Source organism: Kryptolebias marmoratus, linkage group LG8 (assembly GCF_001649575.2).
Source record: "Kryptolebias marmoratus isolate JLee-2015 linkage group LG8, ASM164957v2, whole genome shotgun sequence".
NCBI classification, from domain to species: Eukaryota; Metazoa; Chordata; class Actinopteri; order Cyprinodontiformes; family Rivulidae; genus Kryptolebias; species Kryptolebias marmoratus.
The window spans coordinates 26,189,205-26,215,537 of NC_051437.1; the positions used below are offsets into that span (position 1 = coordinate 26,189,205).

At 37.8% G+C, this 26,333-nt stretch overlaps 1 protein-coding gene and 1 long non-coding RNA gene across 6 annotated transcripts; one reads left to right on the forward strand and one right to left on the reverse strand.

Annotated features, from left to right (window-relative positions):
* Positions 1-700: 700 nt before the first annotated feature.
* Positions 701-26,333, reverse strand: LOC108233090 (solute carrier family 41 member 3-like). Of its 5 annotated transcripts, none has more exons than XM_017411289.3 (11): positions 25,825-26,333; positions 23,333-23,689; positions 14,663-14,770; positions 13,882-13,953; positions 13,054-13,198; positions 11,625-11,771; positions 10,675-10,819; positions 10,266-10,345; positions 6,771-6,905; positions 5,277-5,425; positions 701-4,921 (listed from the first exon to the last, which is right to left on the reverse strand). In XM_017411289.3, the coding sequence occupies exons 2-11, from the start codon at positions 23,642-23,644 to the stop codon at positions 4,748-4,750; spliced, it is 1,467 nt and encodes a 488-aa protein (XP_017266778.1). In that variant the 5' UTR covers positions 23,645-23,689; positions 25,825-26,333; the 3' UTR covers positions 701-4,747. The 5 variants fall into 5 exon arrangements, with proteins under 5 accessions (XP_017266778.1, XP_037832945.1, XP_037832943.1 ...); XM_037977017.1 differs by having other exon boundaries at positions 24,969-26,333; XM_037977015.1 differs by having other exon boundaries at positions 24,937-26,333.
* On the forward strand, positions 18,227-23,564 carry LOC119617281. Its single transcript, XR_005233506.1, has 3 exons — positions 18,227-18,314; positions 23,236-23,386; positions 23,482-23,564. It is a non-coding gene; the product is annotated as an uncharacterized LOC119617281 (long non-coding RNA).

Sequence of the window (26,333 nt, forward strand, 5' to 3'; positions counted from 1 at the left end):
AAAACAGAAGTTTGTGAAGAATAATGCAGTTTGTTCCTCCTGGTTCTCTACACGTTGGAGGCTGTAGAACTTTACATTTAGCTGGTGTTTATGCTGCTGCGGTCCAGCCAGTAAAATGACTGACTTCTAAATCTTTTACCATATGGAGGAAGGAGGAATGAGGATTCAGCTCAACTTGTAGTCTCCCAGTTGGTTTCGGGGAGGTGGAACATCTCATCCAGAGGACTTGTGTTTGGTAAAGTTGTGTTTGCACAGCTGGGATTACTCTCATCTTTGGACACTTAAGGATTTTCCAAGTCTGGCATCAACGGGTTCCACTGTTGGCTGCACACGTTTTCATCCTCGGGTGGCAGCGGCGCTGGAATGCTGCCAGTTTCCGGAGATTTTCAGGCGTTTTGATTCACAGTAGCTCCTCATTTAAATCCTTCATTTCAAATAAATACAATCAAACCATTTTTTTTCATCTGTCACCCAACAGCAATGGAAAGAGCAAAGTTAGTAAAATCCACATAGAAACACGTTTATCATATTTGTCACGTTACATAAATGACAACATGCAAAGTTCTTTGCAAATTTTATCCAAATTTTTGAAACCTAGCATTTGTAATTTCTTTTTGATCTGTACTTAACGGCAGTAAGAATAGTGACACGGCCATGGCTCTAACTTTGGTTTGAGCTGATATAAAGGATGATGCAGAGGTAAAGGTTAGTTTTTATTAAAATAGAACTGTTCACATTTCAGACATTACACATTCCAGGTGTGGAAGCTCAGGTGACAGCAAACACACCACCAACAAAATAACAACAATTTAGGCCCTAAATTCATGACGTGGCAGTGTTAACGTTACAGTACAGTACAAAGTTGGACTACAGAAACAACTTCTTTAACATTTACAGTTTTTACTGTTACACATGTTCATGACTAATATTTTAGTGACGCCAGTTAAAATTCATTTCAATTTCAAGGTAACTTTAAACTACAAATGTTCAAGTCAAATATGTAACAATGACACTCTTTGTTCTTATTAAACAGGGCTGAATGAAAAACCAAAGTCTTAAAGGTGAAAATCTAACATTTTAGGACTTTTTTGGCCAAGTTTGATAAGAAAATGGATGCTACTTTAATAAGTATGTCCGTATCTGTCCAGCAATTAGCTAGTGTTCCTTTCTCCCAGTCTGTTTTAGACAGAACAGATTTCTCTGTCCTGATATTTCCCAGTGGGCTGCAGATCTTAAAGCCTTCAGTTTAGAATTATAATGTTGCCATCTTAACGTTTAGGAAGAGGACAGTACATAAAATAGGTGGATCTAAATAAAGCAGAAAAAGAATGAATGCCCATCATTTTAATTACACCTTCGCAGTTAGCTCAACCATAAAATACATTCTTACTGTAAATATTGATTCTTAGCTTATCTTAGCCTTGTTTTAATTCAACCTTCAAAGAAAACAAGGAGAACAAAACAGGTCATCAGTTCTTATCACTTTAATGAAATGAGACTGAAAAGTAAAAACTGTTTGGTAATGATTCTGAGACTTTGTAGTTACAATTTGCTTGCTATAAAAGTACTAATTAATACTGTTAAGCAAACATGAAGCCAATGCTGAGGTTCTAAAAGTTGCATATTATTGTGTACAGAAGTGAGTCAATCACTGTGGGCCAGCAGGCTGACTAAATATCGAATATCATAAATATAGATTATACTAAATATCAGCAGAGAAACTAAATATCTTGGAACTAAAACAGTTTTTTAATCTGTAACAACATGAATTCTGTACAACATCTGTTTATTTAGTGCTGAAAACAAGCTTCCTGTTTTGTCATTTCTAACAAGGTGACAGTAAACCTTCAGCTTATTGGCCGTGTGGTCAGTCAGGTGTCTCCAGGTTAATGATTGTTGGGGCTGGGATGGAGAAAATCAGAGGTGGTATGAATACACAGGAGCACTCATTTAGGTTTTATCATTCAGCCCTGCTGTCAGACAGTTGTGTGCTGGTACCAAACTTTAAGGTGTGGTCTAATCCTCACAGTGTCACAGGTAAAATACAGACGTCATGTGAGGTTCGGTGAAACAAACTGCAGCACTTCATCTAATTCGTTAGACATCTAACTGTCACAATAAAGGCTTGTAGCAGAACTCAAGTAACACCGACGTACTTCATGTAAATCTTTAGTCTGTCACATTGACTGGGTAACACTTCAGCTGCTACATGTTTTAACATTAAATCCATTTTTTTCTTCATTTTAGATTATCAGAGAATCAGTTCTTTTCTACATCCTGCAGGTTTGTCATCTCACTGAGCTCAGGTGTCTCATACAAACAAAACCTGTTACCTGCTGTGATCTAATGGTTTGCTTTTAATTTGAGCAATTATATGTTATTAAAAGGAAAATTTGTGGCTACAGGTGCAGGCCTAATATAGGAGCAGAAACCCAAAGTGAGACGTATAATTATATAAACATGTTCCAAGAATCTAACACCTTTTATTACTTTTTTTCCATTTTAGTGCTTTGCATTTTTAAAGATGGTTTGTAAAGTCATGTCACTGCTATCTGGTTGAAAATGATCATCTTTATCTTCTTTTGTTTGACTCAAACCAACCGTGGATTCCACAAACCTGATATGGTTTTGTAAGAAACTAAGATGCTGGAAGCAGCTGTGCCCGCAGCAGTTTAATGTATTCTCTGAGCAGCTGGGAGGAGACTGATGTTAATGTTTGAAGTTTGTCTGGGGAGAAAGAAATGCTGCAGTTAGCAACATTATGTCTTAATGAGTATTTATTCAGAACTTAACTCTGTTCAGGTATTTGAACTTCAGATGTCTAACTGGGATGCTGATTTGTTCAAGTTCTCGAGTCCTTTTTTTTCGCCCTGGTTAAACTGTTAGCTCTGTGTGGGAAACGAAAACAAACAGCTACACGCTTTGACAAAATTATTTCTGTTGGCAGTTTTAGTTTTGTGTTTGACATTTTTGGAGAGGGAGACAAAAATTTGTTTAACTGATCTCGAATTGTGAAATTTAAGCACAATAATGTGATTTTAACTCGTAGAGTCGAAGCCTCTTGAGCTTGTTTTCATTGGAGCTAATACGTGGAAGAAAATAGCTTTTCTGTCTTGAGAACAAATGAGACGTATTAGAAATCGCCGGTGACCACGTGGATTTGGAATAAGCCGCTGCAGCCAGCAGAGGAAACAGCTGATGGTTTAGCAGCACTTTTTCAGCTCAATGAAGCTCCTTTCTTTCTCGCACCACTTTCCAGAAACCTCAGCTTCATGTCTGAGTGTGAATCCTGGTGCTTTCCTGTAATAAATTTGAGCCACAAACCAACTGAGTCAACCCTAGAAACTCTTCGTCATCGCTTGATTTCTGCTCCTCGTGGTCAGGCAGGTCAGCGGCTGCTAGCTTCATCCTCCATATTTAGAGTTCAAACAAGACTTCTGCTGAAAATCTCATCCAACTTGGAAAAAAAAAAAGAAATTAATATCCATTTTCAGAAACATAAAAGAATTATTTTACCTGATGTTTTTAGTGTCATTTCCTTTTTAGAACTAATTACAATAAACTATTAATTTTACTAGAAACAGACTGATTAACTGGCCAATATTTGCCACTTTAAAAAAATAAATCAATAAAATTGGTACTACTGGGCCATGCTTGGCTTTTCCTTAAATAGGAAAATGAAGATCCAACAGTAATTGCTGCTACCAGCTTCCTGTAGCCCATAATTTAGTTTTTTTTTTTAACTAAAATGCTCTCTATGTATTATTTTTAAGGGTATAAGTTCTTCTAAGGGTCATTAAATATTCAAATTTTAATTTAATTAAGAAATTATTGTTGTGTTTTGTTAAATGAAACACGCTGACCATTATAAAAAAGTATCGGTGTGGGGTATCCGCCATCAGCTTCTTTGCTTTCTAAAGACTGGCGTCAGCCACAGAATAGCTCATCAGTTTACAGAACGGGACACGTGAGGTGCCAGGGTGCGAACAGACACAAACAACAAAAACATTTCTGACAGTCAGAAAGTTCCTTCCTGTAAAATCACCTCTGATGTGAATATTATTATTATTTTTTTTATGTTTTTCTGAAACATTAGTTAATGTTCCCCAATAAATCAGGCTGCCCGTGTTTTTATCTAGAATAATTTTTAATGTAAAATGTGGAATTCTACTCACTCTCTCAGTGAATAGAGGAAACTCTGAGATGGAAAAAAAATCCCCATGTAGTAATCTGATGTGCATGGAAACTGCTTCATCTTAAATCTTCACTTATTAAGTTCCAGTGAATGTTTGACCTGTATATCCTCCAGCATATTTGCACAGTGCAGTCCACTCAAACATTGTTACTGTAATATTGTTTTTTATCCCCAAGTTCAAACAAATGTCAACAGACAGACTAAGAGTTCATAGCAAAGACCAATAAAACACAGCTGGCTTCCTGTCATGTTGTCCTGCTGCAGGACTAAGTTACTTAACATTCCTCAAACTAATTTAAACACAGACTAAATGCAGAAAAACGACTTGGCAGACGTGAGGGAGGAATGATTGTATTCTAAGTTACGGTATTCTGTAATGAATGCTTCTCCTCTCGAATAAAAGATTGTTTTTTTTTAGGCTGAACGTGGATGAACTGGCCCACTGATACAGATCAGAAAATGCTCTTTTGTCCAATCAAAAACACTGTTTTTTGCATAAAAAGGGAGAAAATGGTGCAATGCAACAAGGTTCAGGGCTAAGTGGGAAAAAATTCATAGACCCAAACTTTGAACCAATGAGACGCAGCGGAAACAGAGGGCGAGGAAGCCGGTGCCGAGCAGGTCCCCCAGAGCAGTCAGGTAAGGGATGGAGAAGTTGTCGGGGTCCAGACTTCTTCTCCACATCAAACGGACGATAAGGTCGGCAACATAAAGGAGGATAGACACCTAACAGGAGAAAAACCGGACAGTTAGTATGAACTCAGACTTCCACCGCTCCTGTTTGGTTAATAACTACGTGTTTAAACAGCTTAGATCGTGTTAAATTTAGAAAGAACAGACATGAAACACATTATTATCTGGAAGGGCAGCTCAAACACCAACCCCGGGCACAGGTTCTTTCACAGTTAGGTAACAAGTGGCCATTTTCATCACTCTGCCCAGAACCTTTCCACTGTTTGTATCAGACTGGCTGAGGAACGTCAGGGTCGACTGAGGGTCGACTGAGGGTCAGCGAGTTCATGAGGAACCCTCAAACAGAACCACCGTGATGGAACGTGTGCAGGCAGCTGAGTGGGTTCACCTGCAGCAGAGCAGCACACAGGTAGCAGACGGAGAAGGCTACGGTGATGGGCGCCTCGTCTCCCTGCAGCAGAGAGATGGCGTACAGGAAGACCAGGTGACCCGGTATGACCAGCATCAGCAGCACCCGAGCCGACTTGGAGTTCACCCCTGGAGGACACAAAGAAGACTGGGTGTTGTCTGCTGAGGTTGGTAAGAAAAACAAACTCTTTTTTTTGTTTCACAGAAGGCAGGTTCTGCCAGACGACAAAAAAGCCTTTTTGTGGTTCTAATTGTGGTAAAGTATGAGGTCCGTTTAACAAAGCTGCGCTTTCTTTGTGTCAGCTTGACAAAACCAGAATCTCCACTTAGATGTAACCGGGAGCATGACGGTGCTCGTTTCATTTGTAAATTCTGGCTTTTCTTTTTCAGGCTTTGGGAACATTTACACACATCATTTACCATTTCTTCTGCGCAGAATTGCCCAGATATTTTGTTTAAAAAAAGCAGTTTCCATTAATAGAGAGGAAATGAGAACATAGAAGTCATTACAGGAAAGAAAAAAAACAAAACAATACATAACTGCTCCAATTAGGCCAAGAGAGAAATGATGGAAAAGTTGCACAGAAAGAGCTTATAATTATTTACTCCCATACAAATTTACTTTCCTCTGACTCTGATCTATAATAATAAATGCAAATTGACATTAACAAAATCAAATAAAACTGTATTACTGAATATTCTCTTATATATCTTGTTAAATCCAGCATCTACAACTGTGAACAGACGTCCCTGCACATGTAGACAAATTCTAAAAACACGTCGTCTACTTTATATTAACTCACACAAACATAGACTGCAAACCTTCTCAGGCAGCACAAAGGAGGCCATGAATCATAATATTAATATTCAATTATAAAATACATTTTGCAGATAATAGTTCACTGAATAAACATTATCTGGTGATTCAACTTGTTGATTTGAAAATAGCTACAACAACCGAGTCTAAATAATGCATAAAGTTGTTTTTGTGTTGGTTAGTTAACATCCATGAGTTATTTGGCATCAGTTAAATGGTTTAAATAAAGATAGTTTCTCTGCCTGACAACATATCAGGGCTGTTTAGGTAATCACCAGGATCATCAAACCTTTTAATCTGAAATTCTGATCATAAACCTGAGTTCAGCATGTTACCACGGTGACCTGTCTGGGCTCAAATAGTCACTTTGACACTAAAAATTCTCACTTTTCACCTGAGCCTGGTGCATAAATCACAATTACTGTTTTGTAGTATATTCCCTGAGGTCATATAACTAAAGTTTAGCTGCTTAGGACACTAAATTAAAAATAACAGCATAAAAAATAAATAAAAGATGTGTGTCAGGGACAAATGTTTTGTGAAGTCGCTGCATGCACTACGAATACACAGCAGTTCAAGGTGAAAAATGTGAATTCAAGCACTTTGGTAAAACCTTTTTCCTTTCATGTTTGAACGTGTCAGGAAGGGTTAGAACACCTGAGGAGAAGAAGGTGATGCAGGGATTGGGCCAGTGCTGGCTCATCTTGTTGGGCAGCACCCCTGGAACACTCCAGAAGTGCAGGTAAGTTGAGATCCTGCTCGCCTGGATGGCCACCAGGTTACCCCCCACCCCTGCACACGGGAGGGAAGGAGGGAGAATAAACGTCACTCACAGGGCTAAATTCTGTCAGATCTGACTTTCAAATTCTAAAAATACTAAACTAAAAAAGTAAAATGAGTAGTGCAACAAAAAGTTCAGCTTTATAATAGAAAACTAATATTTAAACAAAAGAATAATAACCAAACACCAACCACAGAATAAACTTTACATCATTAATTATTTTTTTTACTTATCTATGACTAAATTAAAATAAAAAAAACATGCATTTTCTATAAAAATGATGAGCATTGAATGACTTGGCTTAAATTAGTTTAAAAAGCTATAACTGAGTTGTAAATGTTAAAGCTAATATTAGCAAAATAGCAGCTAAAAGCTGAAATGAGCACAACCATACCTTAAAGCAACAATTAGCAGCTAAAATAGTAAATTCGTAACTTAAAGCTACAATTGGCAAAACAACAGCTAAAACCTAAAAAGAGCAAGAAAACAGAAACAGAGCAAAGATGCAGAATCAGATTTTATTTAAAAAAAGGTTTTGAAGGATTTGAAGAGGCGTTAATGTTTTTCTCAGGGGAAAATTTTTGTAAATAAAGTTAAATAATTCAGAGAGTATAAAAGTTACAAACACCATTCCCAATCAAGCTGAATGTTTTCATAAGTGAATAGTTAAACTAGTGCAAAAAATGTGGAGAAAACCTAAAATATAAAAACAATAGTGTGAATGGTGCAGTTATAGGGTGCTCAAAAAGTCTCAGCAAAGACATTATTTTGTCTGTTTAAACATCATAATCAGCTGACATGTTCTGTACTACACAAAATAAATAAAATCTGTATACTAGTCAGTAACTCTCGATCAGTTTTGGCACAAAAACAACTCGTCTGAGCTGAGCTTGGACCCGAAAACTAATCACAGAACGAGTCGTCTGTCTTAATAAGTCACTCAGGCCACAAACAAACTGCTGGTCTCTGGAGTCAGCAGCAGAAACAAGAACAGTGCCACAAACAGAAAAGTTTGACCTGAAACTTTAGAAAGCATTAAGAGGAACAAGATGTTTACAGAAACAAACTCCAGCTGCCTGCAGCCAGGGTGAGACCATTCTGTCAAACTCCTCCTGCCTAATCACTTGTTTTCTGATTTATTCAGACTTAATCACGCCCGAGACAGTTTAAGCAATCGAAATAACTAAATTTATTATTTCATTATGGTCTGGGTCATCATTGCTATATTTTTAACTGACGTTTTAATTTTGCTGTTGACAAGCCTGTTTGTGCCAAATTTATTCACGTCAAACACCTTTCCAATTCTCCACCCCCCAAAAAATATGACAGTGAAATGGAGAAGGCTCTTAAGTAAAATGTTATATTGGGTTTCCATGCAATCCTGTGAGCAGAGATGGGAAATCCAAACCAGACTGACACTTTAAATTCAGCGGAGCGGTGCAACGAGAGGTGGGATTGAGCAACAGCAGGAAGAAATGAGGAAACAAAACGAGTAACGGTGAAGGAGAGAGTCCGTGTTATTAAAGGCCTGTCAGCTGCAGCAGGTCACCGTCCACTTCTCAGTCACCTCACACCCAAACCACATTTTTACCTCCACTTCTGTCTCCGTGTGATTCCCAACTCCAAACCCCGAGGGAAAGCTTAACTCTCGGATTTTGCAGCTGAATGGGACTTTCTCATGCAGAAATCAAAGAATTGATCTAAATCTAATTTGAGGTGGATCAGTTCAAATCAGTTCAATCTGCAAAACTGGTATTCCCCTTTTTCTGCTTCCATCATTAACGGCTTCATATTCTGAGCTGAGATTTTAAACTTAGTAACTTTGGTCCTTTTTTTTTAACAAAATGCACAACCGGGGATGCGTTTTCTGTAGAAGTAATGACTACATTTTGGGAAGCTTTGTACAACTTGTCCTGCAGAGAAGTAATGGAAGTTGAAAGCGATGCATCAGAGAAGTGTGAAGGCCCGCATCACGGCCTCTGCTCATCAGAAAAAAGCTGATGCTTGTCAAAAGGCTCCAGCAGCTTCCATCACAGGAGATCCTGGCACTTCTGCCAGTTTCAGCCCATTAACTTCAATTCTTGTACACTTTAATATTGGAGCCAAACATTTTCCAAAGTATCTTGTAACATTTTCAACGTATTTTCTGCCTTCCAGACAGCAGCTGGTTTCAGTTCATTTCACAATAGCCATTTAAATCAACTTGGGGAGAAAAGGAAATGCTTGAGTTGGGGCATCATTGCAGGGTAACTGAGTTCAAACCAATGACTCCTCGAAGCGTTTGCCTCATTGGTATGGCTGTTCCATGATAGTTTTTGGAGCTCCAAACTGTGCAACAAAGATCTGTTGTCAAGTCTGAAGAATTTCAAAATAAATGTCTGATCAGAAAAAAAAATCTCTTCCTTTTTGTTTAAGCTGATCTGAGTTTGTTTTATTTTAATAGCAGTCTTCTGCAGCTTGTTTTTTCCTGGTTTACCACAACATGACCAAATTTATGTTTGTTTCCTGGTTTTGTGTTTTTTTTTTTTCTTACAGCTCCTTGATGTTGTGCTTTTTAATTATTTTTTGTTTGTGCATCTTAAAACACAACACAGAAAGACGACAACAGATGTGAGCATTCTGAAAGTTAATTCATTTAGTCTGGCTTTTTGCTGAGGATAATGAGTAAGAAACAGTCAGCTCAGAGAAACAGGCTTTAAATCAGAGACTAATGTGCTGCTCAGAATCAGACAAAACACACAAACTGTTATTTCTGTGACTTTAAGGCAGGATTAGGTTGAGGAGTATCAGTCTTGTTATTTCAGAAGTAACTAAATCATGAGGATTCAAAAAGCTAACCCTCTGAAAGTAAAAGCAGAGATGGTTGTAGAATTACTAAAGGCCTGGCATTCTTTGAAGGAATGCATATCACCCACCAACTTTCAGACCACAGTTTTAGAGTTTCATTAAACTCTGTCCACTGGTTCATGACATATTTTACTAACAGACAGGCAGCGTTGACTTTAATAGTTAATGGCAAAGTTTTAAGAACAGTTCTTGTTGATCAATTAGTGCTCAGAATACATGTCGGGGATCAAACTCAGGTACTACCACACCAAACTTTATCTCAGTATTTTTTTAAAAAGTTGCATCATTTCTGTGTTTGTTCGGGTTGCTTAGCTGTGGTGGCCATCTTAAATTGCACTGACTCCAAAACCTAATCAGCTGTAGATGTACATCTAGTGACTACTTACAGAGAGTTTCATTAAAATCTGTCCACTGGGTCATGAGATATTTTGCTTATTAAACAGACAAAGAAGCACACACACACATGGGTAAAAACAGGATCATTTCTGCTTTCAGCAGCAGGTGATCAAAACGGATCAGCTTACCATTAATGACAGGCGTGAAGACAGCCATCCCTTCGAAGTTGGGATCACTCACTGTCCTGTCCAGTATAAGGCCTCCAAAACTTGAAAACCCCAGAGAGAACCAGAAGAGCAAACATTTACTGCCTAAACATTGTTTAAACATCTCTTTATACACCATATGTTCTGTAAATGTCCTAATCATCAAGAGTTTATAAAAGCGATTTGATTGGTGAAATCAAAAACAAATGGTAAAGTCATGGTAAACAGAGGTGCTTAGCATTTAGGAAACAAAGGCGTGAAAGCAGCACAAACTGCATCACTGTCGTTCCCCATCACCTGCAGGTCAGCCCAGCTGGGTGTGAGTCATTTTTCTGAATGAATTAGGTTATTAGTAATCAGAGAAATTCAGATCATTGATTTCAGTGTGTACCTGCTAATGGACATGGCTACTATAACAGGCTGCCACCCCGAGCGGAGGACCTCTCTGATCTGAGGACTCCGTCGGGCCACCATCACCCAGACCGGGATCAGAGCTAAGAAGAGCAGGCACACAGCGGGGGACAGGTACCAAATGTCTGAGGGAAAGGAAACACACATCAAACTATTTAAAAACATTATAAGAGAAAAGATAGAGACTGATAAAGAAGCAGCACGTCATCAGGACCAAACAAACCAGCTCTAAGAGCCGTGGTCACATAAAACAATGTAAATAGTATTTTACTCAATGCATTCACCATTAAACACTTTACAAATTAATAGTTTTTATTCAATGAGTATACTACAGACAAAGCTCCTATACATTATTTATTTTAAATGAGTTTCTTTTACTTTTCAAGGCGGGTTCACACATATATAATCTTTGTAACCTCTCCAGGTTACGACTCATTCACACACACACACACACACACACTCATAAAGTGCTTTTTGTTATACATTTTCTGTAGTTGGGGTCAAAGCTGCTCCCAGCTGTGGCTGTATAGGACTCGTGTACAGCCTAAGCTATGAATGTTTAGGCCAGTTTAAAACAATGTGACAAGTTTCTGCTACACGTGAATCTCGTGTGTAAGTATTATAAACGTTTAGACATGAAAGATGAGACCTCTGACATACTGTGTCATTATGTGGTACACTGAAAAAGACATGCTCAGAAACAGATGAACTGTGCAACTCCAGAAACGCTAAAGGGCATTTCAATTAAATAAAAAGTTAATTTCCAGTGACATTCTGAATAACAAGCACAAAATGATCAAGAGGAGCTGCTTTAATAAATAAACCTGATTTTTGCTGCCATCTTGTGGGCTGATCTGACATAAACCACTTCTTACAGACAGAATATTTCTTTTTTCCAAACTAGTGGTTCTTCTTTGTTGTGTTTCTTACCTATATATTCATAAAGTGTGCTGCTGACCCCGGCCAGAAGAGACAGGGTGATTAAATCCCCCAGACTGGCAGCGATGGGGGTGGCCACATTGTCAGGGTTGATCCCCACCTTCCTGGAGCCGATGATCACTCCAATCATCACCAGGCCTACAGGGGCAGCATGGAGCAATGACACAGGAGAATGAGGAAAGGCTGAAACGATTAGCTTGAGATAATGAAAACAAAGAAATAAGTTGCCAATTTCAATCAGGGTTAAAAGAAAGCAGAGAGAAGATTTACTGCCTTCTGTGAGAGCTTTCATCGTGCTTTACAAGAAGGAAGCTCCCAGTGACAATGTGTTTTCAATAAGAAGAGATTTTAACAACCAGCCAAAGAGTGAAAGGCCGCAAGAAAAAAAAATAACAAGGTGTAATAAATCATCTATGACTTTAAAAGGAAAATGGCAAAGTAACGACAGACTGTCTGTTCCAAGAAAACTGTTCAGAACAATAAAAAATCTAACTGTATGACCACACAATAATCTCACCTTAACATTAAAACATTATTTTAAAACTATTTGTGGATACTGCAGTAATTATATGGGAGCACTGAGTGCTTTTGGGGGAAAAGCCTAAATTCTGCATGATTTCATGTAGAGAAATGAAAATGAAAAGTCAGAATTATTTTACTTTTATTAAATTTCTTTACACATAAACTGAACTAACTGGATCAGAACAATAACAGAATGTTTGTTTCATATACTTAAAGGCTGAATTTAGTAATATTTGTTCAGCATTCCATCTTTGGTTAAGTTAAGTTTTACGGTTTAAACCACGTCTGATCCTCAGAGTATAAATCCAATCCGACTTTAGGTGCTTTTAGTTTTACGACAGAACTTTTTGGATACTTTTTATGTATAAAACTGTCACTGTTTATTATTCCTGGTCAGCAACATTAAAGTATATTGAACTGCTAGTACTTTTTACAGTTTTAATGTCTTTTAAAATCAATGTTGTCCCCACCCAGGTAATTAAAACCACTCGAGGCAGAGACAAATGCTGACTAATATAATGGACAACAGATAGTTAATGTCTCAATGTTCTTCTCTGGGTTAGAGTCTAACATTAAGAACTTGTATTTAGGAGTTTAGGCTAATTTTAATTGATAAAAACATTGTTTTTGTGTTGGCTTTTCTCAGTGATGCATTTACAGGGAAAAATAAAAAACTGGGATATAAAACACTGAACAAATTACTGATAGAGCAAGTTCAATATTTACCTACTGAAGATAATTTGCTGTTAATTAGAGCCTTTCTGAGTGAAATTTTAAAGTCAAAACAACATGGTGGTGTTTTTTTCTAAGTTTAAAAAAAAAAAGTCTAATTTGTTCTTTTTAAGTGAGACATTTTTGTGAAGTTTAAGACAAGCTGACTAAAATCAGCCGGTCATACCTAAGGACAGAGCCGCTACGAAGGCAGTGGTGATGCTGCTGGCACACAGAACAGCTGCCTGATCCAGCTCGACACCTCCTCGAGAAATTGCACCTAAACAAATGGCTGCCACAGCTGCGAGGAAGCCCACCACCGTGGCCTGAACCTGCGGGATGAGACAGAGCTGCGTAAAAATACACGGCATCAGTGGATGTTACGACTGAACAGGGATGCTGATGCAAGGAGGAATCATTTATTTTATAAACTGTAAACAAACAAACAAAAAAATGAATAACTTGAAAGTCATTTAGTACTCATTAATCATAAGACAAGAGATCTGTCTTATGATCAAATGGAAAGTTTATTTTTCTTTTAGATGGAGTTGTATTGTTGGGCTGCTTTGTCTAAAAATGACCTCAAGAAATAATTTGTAATCCCAGTATTTAGCAAATATATTTGCTATTCTTTACAAACAACAGGTGCGCGAAGGGATAAACCCACTAGTGATAGCCTTAAAGGGCGAAGCCTATACGAAATAGAACTATTGAGCAAGTAAGTAATTTTATTTGTAACAGAAATACTGCCTCAGCTATGAAGTACATCTTGAACTTAATTCATTCAAGTCTGCTACAAGTTATCTTTAGATTTGTTTTTTTTTATATAAAATCTTATAACAACACTTAATATATGTAGCAAACATGCATTACTATACGTAGTACACACCTAAATGCACTGTGAATTTCCACTTTAGTTGTAAATAATTCAAAGACTGGATGTATTTATAGCTCAGTTTAAATCCTGAGCAGCCCGTGAAGCTCCACAGCTGCACACATCTGTCTCCATCGTTACCTGAATCAGGGCCAGATTGCTGCACACCATCGTCCACTGTTTGTCAGGGTCATCCATCTGACCTGTGTTGGCCTAAAAGCACAGAGATCCCACAGATAGAAGATGAGGAAGGTGAGTAAAATAAAACTAGTCTCGACCCACAATTGTAATCCTAACACAGCAACTAGAAAGCAACATAAGTAAGTGAATGAAAAAGCAGAAAAAAAAGAACTACTGATGTTTTTAAGAGACCATAGACTCATCTGATCAGAAGATAGATGAAGTGAAAAAAACAACAACAAGGATATTTAATATGACACTCACTCAAACCGTTTTAGATGGTAGAAATTGTTTCAAACTGTCCTGCTTTGATTTAATGGTTACCTTGCTTCCCTGTGAGAAATCCTCCCTGATTCTACACACTACCACATAACCCTACTTTAAAACAATCAAACTATCCCTTTAATGTCATTTAATATGGTGATTTTCTTCAGCACTGGCAAAAGTTCTGCAAAATTACCAACCAGCTTATATTGCTTCAGGATAATCATGTCAGCTCAGCTTTGCATGTTTTAGTAGTAGAGAGTAATTACTAAATATAAAAGCATGAGAACTTTAAAAGTCTAGATTTGATTTAACAAGTTTATTCTTAACTTTGTTTGAGACAATCAGTCTTTAAAGAAGACCCTTTTTGAGCCAACACAGTGCAGTTTGTATGTGTGAGCATATGCAAAAATAATAGGTCATAATAGGAGGAAATTGCACCGATACTTTTTTGGCTGCCATCAAAATGTTTTCTTACAGCAGTAGAGAGCCGAGCAGCTAACGTCATCTCCAGGTTTCCTTTGAGTCCGACCAGAGCAGGAACCAGAATAAAAACCTCTGTTATCACCTTGAACACCTCCCAGTGCTGGAAAACACACGAGACATTAAAGATTAAACAGCTGCAGAACGGAACAGAAAAGCATAAAGAAAGTTAAATCAACACATTTACGCTCTGAAGAAGCCTGTAAGTGTCATCACATCCCTCTGAACCCCTCTCCCCTCTCTCCTTAATGCACTTAAATAAAATAATTACTTATTCTAGACTAACCCAGTAGCCTACTTTCTACTTTTCAGCACTCTGTCGTATTGCTAAGGGTCAGAGGGTTTAGGAGTATTATAATTCAGTCAGCCTCCTGCTTTCTGGCTGAAGCGCCTGCTGACAGGTCCAAGATAGTTTAAATCTTTAAATAATGTTCATATAAAAAAAGGACTGTGAGGTGAAGAAGGCAAAGAAAGACAAGTGAGAAAATACTGATATATGGCAGCAAAAATAAGAGACTATGATGAACAGAAACACTTGAATTTAAAATATAATATAAGACCTATACAGTGTGTTGGCCCTGCAAGAACATGAACTAATTTATCCAGAAAACCTGCACATACAGCTGAATCTGTTGTTCTTTCAGAGAATGTACCCTTGCATGAACTTCAAATGATTAATTTCTGCAACAACTGTGGCTGCCATAACATAAAAAACAGCACATTCAGCTGCTTTAATCTGTGTCTTAGTTGGTTAAAGACAAGCAGAAAGTTTATCATGTGAAACTACAACATCTGCTCGGGGTTTTAACACTGACAATATCATTATCAAATTATATGTACCACTCTTTTGTATGACCCGAGTCATATTACCATGATGTTATATTTTTATTAGCACTGTTCAAAAATCTCTGAGGTTGGATAGATTATAGAACAAAATAGTGCAATTTCCTCTGTGTTTTTCTGGGCAATAACAGACAGTAAAACTAAGGCCATAAAGAGCTTCTAAATTACCCACTTCCTGTTCAAACATAAACAGGCAAGATGATAGTTTGTCGGCTATCACAAATGTTGAAACAGAGAGGGATACTGGGTAATCCTCAGAACAGAATTTGAACAAAACAAGAGAAAAAAAAGAGGGATTCCATGGAAATGACACATTTTTGACTCAAAAAAAGCCAAAAGGTTCCATGTGAAGAGAGGGTTTTTTTTTCCAGCTTGAAATCAAATCAGAAATAAAGATTTTATGTTTAATTGAAAAAACTGATTTTTTTTTTAACAAGGAGGAAAATTAGAATCAAATTATTCCATACATGGCATCATAAACAAATTTATACAGCTGCAGATGGATATACTGATTGATAATAGGGAAGGAAATGTATCAAATGCATTAGAGACCAATGAAAAATCAATTAAAAAAAGAGTAAAAGTGGCCATAAATGTTTGAGAATTCTAACCTTTACCAAGCAATTCTTGTTCCAAGTTAAAGCATGAAGTAAACGCTAAATGTCCGACCAATATCAAAGGCTAAACATTAACACCAAGATAAATGATTAATTAGCAAATAGATTCAAGTTTAGATGCAAAATATAGATTAAAAAAGATGACAGAGATGCCATAAAAATGAGTAAGATGTACAACTCTTAATTATTGATACACATGAAGGCAGAGTTAATGATTTACTATAATAGTAGAAGGGTTAAGCCATTAAAAGCTTTATATTTCATGTTACTACTTCCTTTAGAGCCTGTGGGGGGAGGGTGTGTGTGTGTGTGTGTGGTGGGGGTTCAATGTTGGGTCTTTCAGACTTAACCAATAATGGGTTAATGTACATGGTGGTCACTGTCTTGGTATTTAAAGAAAATACATCACTAAAATATTATAATTATATGAGTAGTAATGAGGCTGTGCATAGTTTGACTAAACTGTGCAAACCATTTGATCTAAAATATGGAATAAAATAACAGGAAATATTACTTTGCAGTGGCCGAGCTACATACTTGCTTGAACAACTAAGATAGTATCCTCAGCTTTTCATTTATGTCCACTAATTTTCTATATTTGCACAACAGAAGTAAATTTAGTGACCCAATCTTTTGTTTGAAGATTTTCACCAACCCTTCTGACCCTTAAACTGTTTAGGTAACAATAAACACCAACAGTAAAACAAATGTGTGTGTATTAATACACACACATTTGTGTGTATTAATACCCATTCTGCTCAGGTTCTGAACTGGAGGGTCTGACGGCTGTCATACAGTGAGTCTATCTTGGGACATGGCCCACTTCTGCTAAAACCAGAGTGCCAGAAGCCAACATGGTTTTAATTTAGAATCTTTAAAAGGTTTACAATATTTTTCCTAATGTCAGCACAAATGTTAATATAATTAGATATATTTTCGTCATCTTTTAGGGTTTTTTACATTAGGCTTTATTGATTTTGTCTCATTCTGCTGTTTTTGTTTTTACTTGAATATACGCTCAGATCATCTCAACTCGCTCTGTGATGGACGCACAGGAAACTGTAGCGGTGTGTGGTTTGAGAAGCAAGGGCGAAACAGCGGCCTCAAGTCAAACTTCCATGCGAAGAATCAAAGTTAAGTTAAATGTATCTTTTGCTCATATTCTTGTTTGCCACAAGAAAACAGTTTTCTAATCTTACTTTAGGGTGAGTTTAGTCCTGTAACCCTAAGTGTACCAATGGTTATTATTATTTTAGGCAGCTGTGATTTCCATCTAAGTTGGACTAACCTCAGGTAAATTTGGGATGCTCTTGTCAGATAATAAAAATTATTATATATATTTTACCTAAAACAAAGAGAGATAATTTGTGCACCTCAACAAACCTCATGACAGGTAGAGTAACATAAACCTTTAACTTGAGCATTGTATGTTGAAATAGATTTTCAAAAATCAAGGATAGAAAAATTCAAAGTGCTTGAATAAGAGAGGACTGGACTTGTTTCTTGAAGACATTTTATTTGATGTACGGCCTCTTCAGTCTAAAAATTACAAATATCAAAACAGTTCGAAGCTAAGGAAGCCTTTCATATCATTATACAGGTTTAGGATTCAAGAAAGAAAGTCTAACTGCCCTCTCTCTATTCAAGCACATAGACTAGGTTTGGCTTCTGCACTGAAGATCAAAAAACTACCTCCACTCATGTATCAATCATTACCAAAAAACCCCAAAAAACAAACAATCAAATAAACAAAAAACATTTTTTCTTAAATTTGCATACTTGCATAAGATCCATTACAATCCCAGCGGAGACCAATCCAAGTCCTGATATCAGGTATGGCACTATGACCTGCGCCGCAATGAGCCAAGAACTCTCTGGTAGGAACCCATGTTCTGACCGGGTCAGCTTCCATGTCACACCACGCAGCTTCCTGCCCTGGTACCGGAGCTCCAGCTCCAGGCGGGTCACTACCATGCTGAAAGGTCACTGTAAGAACTTCAACAGGTGCCCCATGGTAAACTAAAATCCAGCCAAAACATGAGAAGAGTATCAGCTTCCTGTATGTCCAAATGAACTTGTCTTCTTTCACTAATCCAAAAATGTACGCAGGGTGAACGGTGAAGAGGATCCAGTCAGTGTCTTCGATCTAAAGCAGGCCAAGGGCATCGGTTTCAAGCAGCCACTAAGGTCACTCCTGATTAACTTGATTGCAAAATAGTTGTTCTAGTCTAAACGGTTTTCACGAAATTAATAAACAAAACTGAAATTAACTGCTGCTGTGATTTCAGAAGTCAAAACATTTGTCCCATTTCCATTCCTCCCAGATTAGTGATCCTTTTGTCCAGGCAGAATCAAAGTTAGAAACTTCAAATCTAAATTTAGAGCAGGGAACTGAGGCATTCTTGGCTGCGTAGTGAGTCAGCAGTGATGAGGTATGTATTTGTCAGCTCTGCTGGGAAACACATTCATTAACACGATTTCTCATTTATAGGTCATGATGTTGAACATGCGCAGGTACTAAAAATCTGCAGTCAGTATCCCCATCTTTCCTCAAAAAGGCACATGTACTAAATAACTTAAGAAACAGATTACTAAGAAGATCCACATATGTGCCGGCCAGGTCTGAGGGAGCTCTTGTTGCTCCTGAATCTCTTTAGGTTCAGTCCTTTCAGCTGAGAGAAGAACTTATTGGATGCCATCCTAAATCCATCTTATCCAGCCTGAAAGTCACTCCAGCTTATCCTGTATCCTGCAACAGCAATGTGTTGATGTGACAACTCAAGTCCAAACAGTCCAAAAGGTTCTGAAAGTTACAAACAGCAGGAAGCTCTCTTGTCTTTGCGATTCCAGTCCAGTGTCTTGTTTGGCAAGCTGACAATCAAGGTGGAAAAAGAAAAACAAAATGAGCCACAGAGTCACTGAGGAGATGCAGCAGCCGGCTTCAGGGAGCCTGTCAGCATCAGGGTAGTCCTGCTCCCTCAGCTCAGCTCTGCTGTGACGTAGCAGGAAAAGAGTCAGGACTGTCTGCACCGTACAAACTCCAGGGAAATGACTGGCTTCTTGTCCACAATCTCCTTCATGCTATATTTTGCGGCGCCTCTCTCTCTCTCCTCTCTCTCTCTCCCACCATGTGACATCCCCCTCTCCTACGTCAGAAGGTCCCTCTCTCATCCATCTTTTTTCTAATCTCCCTCTCTGTATCGTGACTCATTCTTCCTCTTCATCTATTCCTTCCATCGCTCCCCCTTGCCCACCTGCTTACACATTCTTGTAATTTATCTCATTCCATGGGACACCAACAAAGCAAACAAGCAGACTCACTGCCCGATAAAATACTGACCTGATTTCAACAACTCAGCAGAACTAAAACTGATTCCAAAGGACATTTCAGGTCATAGCAATGTTGAAATAAACCGAAAACTAAATATTTGAATCAGTAATAATCATCTATTCATAAAGTATCTTTGAGAAAAAGAAGTTTGTTTGACAAATCAAAGCATTAATTAAGATCTAACTTAATGGATTAAAATAAAAAAGAGCTTTTTCTTTTTGTTTCTTTTTCTACTTTTAAAGAATATTCAAGATAACTTCGGAGGTATGCTAAAAAATCTTACCCTGATATGATTAGGACCAAAAACAGAGACCTGAATACTCTGGTCAGAACTGTCAGACATTTTGGGTACATTCAAATCAAACTTTCAGATGTAAAAGACCAAACAAAGTATGGGCAAAGTAGCCTAACTTTGTTCTGATGAAAAGATGTGGTTTTACTCCAAAACTCACCAGGGTTATTAGGTGGTTTAGATTTTTAAACAAATCACAAGAAGCTTAAGACAGAAACCTGTACCAAATGAAAAAAAGAAAGAAAAAAAAAGCTGCACCAGGATACAAGGATAATAGGAGAATCAAACAGAGAGAAAAAACCCACAACATGATCATTTGGAAACTGTAAGAGGTGGAGCACAAAGCCTGTATGTGAGAATTTGTTAAACAGTCATAGAATCTATATTTTTGCTGATTCTGGTGAAGTTTTGTACACCTTTCTGTTTCTTAATGTTGAAACAGTTTATGCTTATCTGTTTATGAAGAACTGACTGTTCAGACATTTGTCTCTGTTTGCTCACATTGTATAAATGTCAGGACACTGAAGTCCAACAACAAACCTTTCCTCAATGCAGCTTGTAGCTAAAAGTAACAATGTTGGCAGCGAATTACAGTAAAACCAGTCAACAGTTCAGATTATCAGCCAACCTTTGAGTGGATACAATTCATGAGCAGGTCTTGTTCACTGAGTTGACATAATTGAAACAGATTTTTCCACTGGTAATGATTCTCTTTGACTGATATGGTTCAAATGAAACATAGAGTATCTGGTAATCCTAACTTCTTAGCTCACAAAAAGAAAATCGCTCCAAATCATATTAAAAACAGAATGTTATCATCGTAACCAGGTTACCAAAATAACTTAATAATTTTTCTTCTTCTCTTCCAGAGGCACTCCCTTGACTCACTCATATGAAAGATTACAGCAGTAAAAGACTCTTTGGTCTTCCAATACTCCACGTCTCCTGTTACACTTTAATACCACCTTTTTTTTTGTTTCAACCCTTCACAGCATTTATCACCTAAAGTTTCTAGGTGTCTTTCCAACAAAGGACATCTTTAAACCACATTTTATGACCTCCATTATAGTTTATAGAACACATTACATTTATATTAATGTGATGATCTAGTCTAGTGTTTAGTAGTCTATTAAAATCCAATACATGTTTTTATGGCTACAGAGCAAGATTCTAAAACTGCAATGAGATAAAAAAAAATGAAACCACTGAGCTCTAAAACTAAAAAAGCCAGCTGACATAGGTGGGATGTTACAGATATGAAAACAGGAGGTGGCTCTTTAGACAAGAAAAGCAACTATCGGTGCTGGCAGTGACAATCCTAATGGTGACGGAGTAGCTTTTTGTCTTTATCTCGTTTCCATTTAGACTGGCGCGTGTCCTTTTGTGTCCCCTACGCTTTGGGAGACCAATCTCGGCCAGACTCATTACTAATCATCATCAATCCGCACAGGAGCGTAAGAAATGCTCTACTCTGGAGACTGGGAGAAAAACTGATGAGTAACGTATGATTGGCGTAGGACAGAGAAGGAAAAACAGAGGATACAGCGTATTATAAACCAGACAGCAGTGTGTCGGATTTTCCTTCAGCTCAGCTGGCTGCAGGCCAAATGATAAGGACGCCTGGCACTGGATGAAGACACGACAAGCCCCCCCACCACCCCCCCACCCACACAGTCCACATCAAACTAAAAAAAACACACAGACTATTACCTCTACACAAAAACCCACACAGATGTTATTATTCTCCTGCAAACATTCTTACCACAGGCTGTGGCCGATAAGTTATTAACCATCAATATTTGAAATCACTCAAACACAATGAATTATTCACCTTGACAGTCCTAAAGTCTTAGCTGTGATATTTCCTGTTTGTGTAAAGAATGAGAGGCTGACACAACGTGCAGATTACAACATCTAGTTCTGTCCTGCATTTACTGCCACAAAATGACAATCTTTCCTTCACAGCAGTCAGACAAAGACCGGCATTATGGTTCTAAAATATGCATCCCATTTGAATTTTAAATGTAACGACACTAAAGCTGGCATTATTTGAACTGTTTTCTTCCCCAATCTGATTTCTTTTGCTACACACTGCAGTAAACAGTAAACAAACAAGTCTGTACCACTTGGACCAGTTTTCACATCAGTTGAGACAAAATAAATCAGTGGCTGAACTATAAATAGATGGAGCCCTTTTTTCTACTATGACAAAATGCAACAATACTGTAGAATGGTCCCACAAATCCAGTAACAGCTGTTACTGGAAACTCAGCTGTCCAGTCAGCTGTATGGGTTTGTATTTTATTGTGAAGCATTTTGTGATTTTATCTTTGAAAAGTTTCGCTGTACATAAATGAACTTTACTTTCTTATGTACTTATTGTCCATAGGTTTTCATTTCTTTGCATTGTGAGATTGTTGGGTTTAAAAAAACAAGCTTTTTTTTGTTATGACAAGGGCTTTTTATGATGTTTTCTTACAATTTATAAGAGAAGAGTTAACAGGTTTAAGCTTATGTTTGTGTTCTAACCACTTTGTGTTTTTCACTGATTTACTAATGAAGCTCGGTACAGGATTGGAATGACAACCAAACATTTCTCAAATGAGTGATTACTCCTCAGCTCATCATGACAGGCGATGTAACTGATGTAGCCGTAGTTGAATCGTTGTAATTTGCTTCTTCAGCAGCTCAGCTTCTTTAGCAATGTTCTCGCTCTTTGTTGCCACTCTGAGTTGAAGGCTCAGAGACACAGTGGAGAGAAACTGTAGATGCAGAAGTCGTAACAAAGTTACAGTGATGCCTGGAAAAGAACAGCTCATGTATCAGAAACCACTGCGCTGGACTTCACTCCCTCACTGCCTCCTCAGTGCTGCAGGCTGTCTGGGAGCACACACTGAACCCGCTGCGTGTCGGCTTCGTTTGGTTCAGTCCGAAGGGTTTAACAGTCAAAGAGTAAAGTTCATTTTACAACAGACTAATAATAAACAAATAAGAAATAAAATCAAGAGAAACCTGTTTAAGCTGGTTTTTAAATTCAGTCTCTTTTGTCCAGTGTTAAAACTTCAGGGTGAGAAAATATGGAAGAAAAGACAAGTTTCTGCAAAGGATACAGTCAGTTTTGGCTACATTGGAGCTCAAGACAGAGTCATTTGTTGTATTAAACTAAAGCACTTTCCCACTGAAATTAAAGCTTTTTTTTTCTCTTTACAGTCTAAAACAGGATACGTAGAAGTTTTAAAACCCAGACAAGCATTTCATCCATCTGCATGGCAAGTTGTAGTTTAGCATCTCAGCGTGGGTTTTATTTGCAATCAATTAAAAAATATTTTAAAATCTTTCTGAGAAAGCCATACTAATTAAAAAGTCTACTTTCCAGAGAAAATACTGTAGTTCCTTGTGTGAGTGAGTGATAACACTTTTAAAAAAGCCAGTGTGCTTATTTTTTTAATCAATTCAGTGTTAAACTGATCATTTTTATCATTCAGAAATTAAAGCCTGAGCTGGAGACAGAAGTTGACTTGTGGAGATGGACACAGAATGAAAAGGCAAAGCACCAGGCAGTGAGAATATTGATGAACTCACCTGTACGTCGTCTAGCACCATGCCGGCCATCACCATGCCCATCCCAGCCAGCAGGTAGGGGAAAAGCACCTGAAGACAGATCGCTACGGACGACTCCTCCTCCACCTTGGCAACAGACACTTTAGGTCTCTTCTCTGCCACCTTTTTAGGAGAAGGCTGAAGGGTTGGGGGTAATAAGAGGTCATCTTGTGCATCTGAGGAGTCCCCAAGGTGGGCAATGGGACTCCCACCAGGACTCTTTCCTTTGGAGCGGGACTTCTTGCTCTTCTTCCTGTGGCGGGTCTGTGGTGGTGGTTTATCCTCACCGGGCATGGTGGCTGTTTGTGCTTCCAACAAGTCAACCTGTGTTACCTAAACCTGAGGATACAGGACACAACAAGATCCATGAGAGGTCAAGTTTAATAAACTGTTAAATTTGAGTGGGAAAAAAACACTTTTGTGGTTTCACATATTTTCTGTTGAGCTGATGTTGACTTTTTTTGACTTGATAACGTAGAATGAACACGTCTGTTTTGAAAGCTTCTGTAAATCTTTCATTTAAAATGCTACTCTTGTCTCTAATATCTTTCTACTGTAAAATAACCAAACCTTTTGTTTATTCAGTTTTCATACAATAGTTTGCTTTTGGAAAGTAGCTACTCTTAGCTAATCTTTTTTTTTTTTGCTTAACACATTCTAGAAGTTGCCTGTTCCTAAGAATTAAATGTATGCCTTGAAAATGTTGTGCAATCTGATGCAACAATGTGAGAAATAACACTCAGAGTATGTGTTGTGAGTGACTTTCAGCTACTACCACATGAAATTTTAGCTCAATACCTGCAAAAATAATTAAGCTGTAGACACTTTTGTGTTGGGTAATGTGGAAGCCATCTTAAATTGGACTAAATCCAAAAGTTACTTACTTGCAGATGTATATCTTATCATTTATTTCTGAAAGTTTAATTAAAATCCACCCAGATGTACATGACATATTTTGCTTATAGACACACTAAAGCTTCGAGGAAAGATTTGCACAATGGATTACACGTTATGAATGACTCTCAGCTACTACTATGCTAAATTTTAGCTCAATAACTGAAAAAAATGACTAAGTTATAGCCATTTTTGTATTTTCTAACATCAGCTGGTTGTGGCAGATGTCATAAATGGGGTTGGTCCAAAAGAATAATCATTTGCAGATCTATAAACTGAGTTTTTTTTTGTTTTTTTCTTGAAAGTTTTATTAGGAACTTCACTTATTTAATGACAAGATTTTACACAATATGTTAGCACTCAGTCTCAGCTACTACCACACCAACAACTCTAAAACTGACTGATTTAGTGCCATTTTTAAGGCTGTTAGACACAAAGAAACGTCCAATGATTCTAAATTCTTGTATAAATAAATACCATCCAGTACAGAGCAGATGAAACATTTTCTTAGTTAACCATTAGCATATTAGTTTCATTAGCAAATATCAGACCTTAATCTCTCACATAAATAACTGTCCGAGTGTCCGTTTTCGCTGATTTATTTAACGTTTGGTTAATAAACAAGCTCGATAAGAAGCACCGACGGGTTAGTTTTGGTTAAAAAGTGAAACTCAAAGATTAGTAACACACACACGGTCCGCGCGGAGTCCTCGCTGTCTCTCACGGAATTTAAGTTCATCTGCAAATCTTAAAATCTCAACATTTGCGGGCGTGAAAACCCTCTGTTTGTGTGAATTCCATCACAGGAGGCTGCCATGTGTACATCCCATAATGCAGCTGTTGCGGTAACCACGGTAACAACTAGGCTCGTTCTGATTGGATTAGCTCTAACGTAAGAAAACTGTGTTTTCGCATCATTTATAGACCGACGCATTTAACGGCGCACGAAGTAGGCGGAGTCTGTACGTCAACTCCGCAGACTACGAGCCGATCTGCATGCCGCCTACCAAAAAAGGAGCAGACCCTATTTTTCTTCCTGAAGAGCATGAGAAAACATTTATTGTTTGATAAACAATGTTTGCAAACACTAAAATGTGTCGCACAACAAATTTTATGGTGAAAATGTCCACACTCTTACTATATAAGGGTTTTAAAATGTAAACCTGTTTTCTGTGAAAAATCAGAGGAACATTTAGACTTATTGTGGCTAATGAAATAAACTTAAACATGTATTCAGGTCAAAACTTAAACACTGCAAAGGATCTGTGTCAGATCTTATATAAAACCACTAAACGTATAACTCAGAGCAGGGACTGAAAGTAGAGAAAACAAATCTGCTCATATACAACTCACAAAGTTTAGCACACTGTAGCATCATAGTCTACATACAGTAATCAGACCATGCTTCCTGCTGTGGTACTGCTCCTACTGGATCACAAAACTTGCATTTCTAAATTTAAAGCTTATCTAAAGATCATAAAGCCTCTGCTTAAAGCTATGAAGAGCCCAAATGAACCACTAAAATACACATTTCAGGCAGTTTCTGTCTTAGTAGCTGAGATTTTACTCATCATTCTTACCTTTGACTTCAGCCTTAGCTTGTGAAACTGAATCGGTGCAAAGCTGAAATGAATGCAAGTTCCCAAAAATAACTTTGTACAGTATGCTGGCTATGCTGTCTATACGTTTGTGTATCTAAATTAAGGCTATATATATATATATATATATATATGATCTGATATCCTTTTCGGTATTCGTGTTTGTGCATTGAGCTTCTTTTTTTTTTGAGAGAGAGCATGTGCCATGAATGAGCTAGTGCGCATGCATCGTGGGGCACCGTCTTGAATTACATGGCATTAGCAGATAAGGTTATCCCCCTCCTGTCTCCTTCCATCTCCTCCATGCTGGCTGACAGCAGCAGGCAGACTGAACATTTCACCTTTTCATTCACAAAATGAATGAATCTTTAATACAGCAGGGTTAGCGCATATAAAGAACTTGTGCCATCGTGTTATTTTGTATACTTTGCTTTTGTTAACTGGTGTGTGCCACATCACAAGAGAGTGGAGATTAAAGGTACTCATTGTAA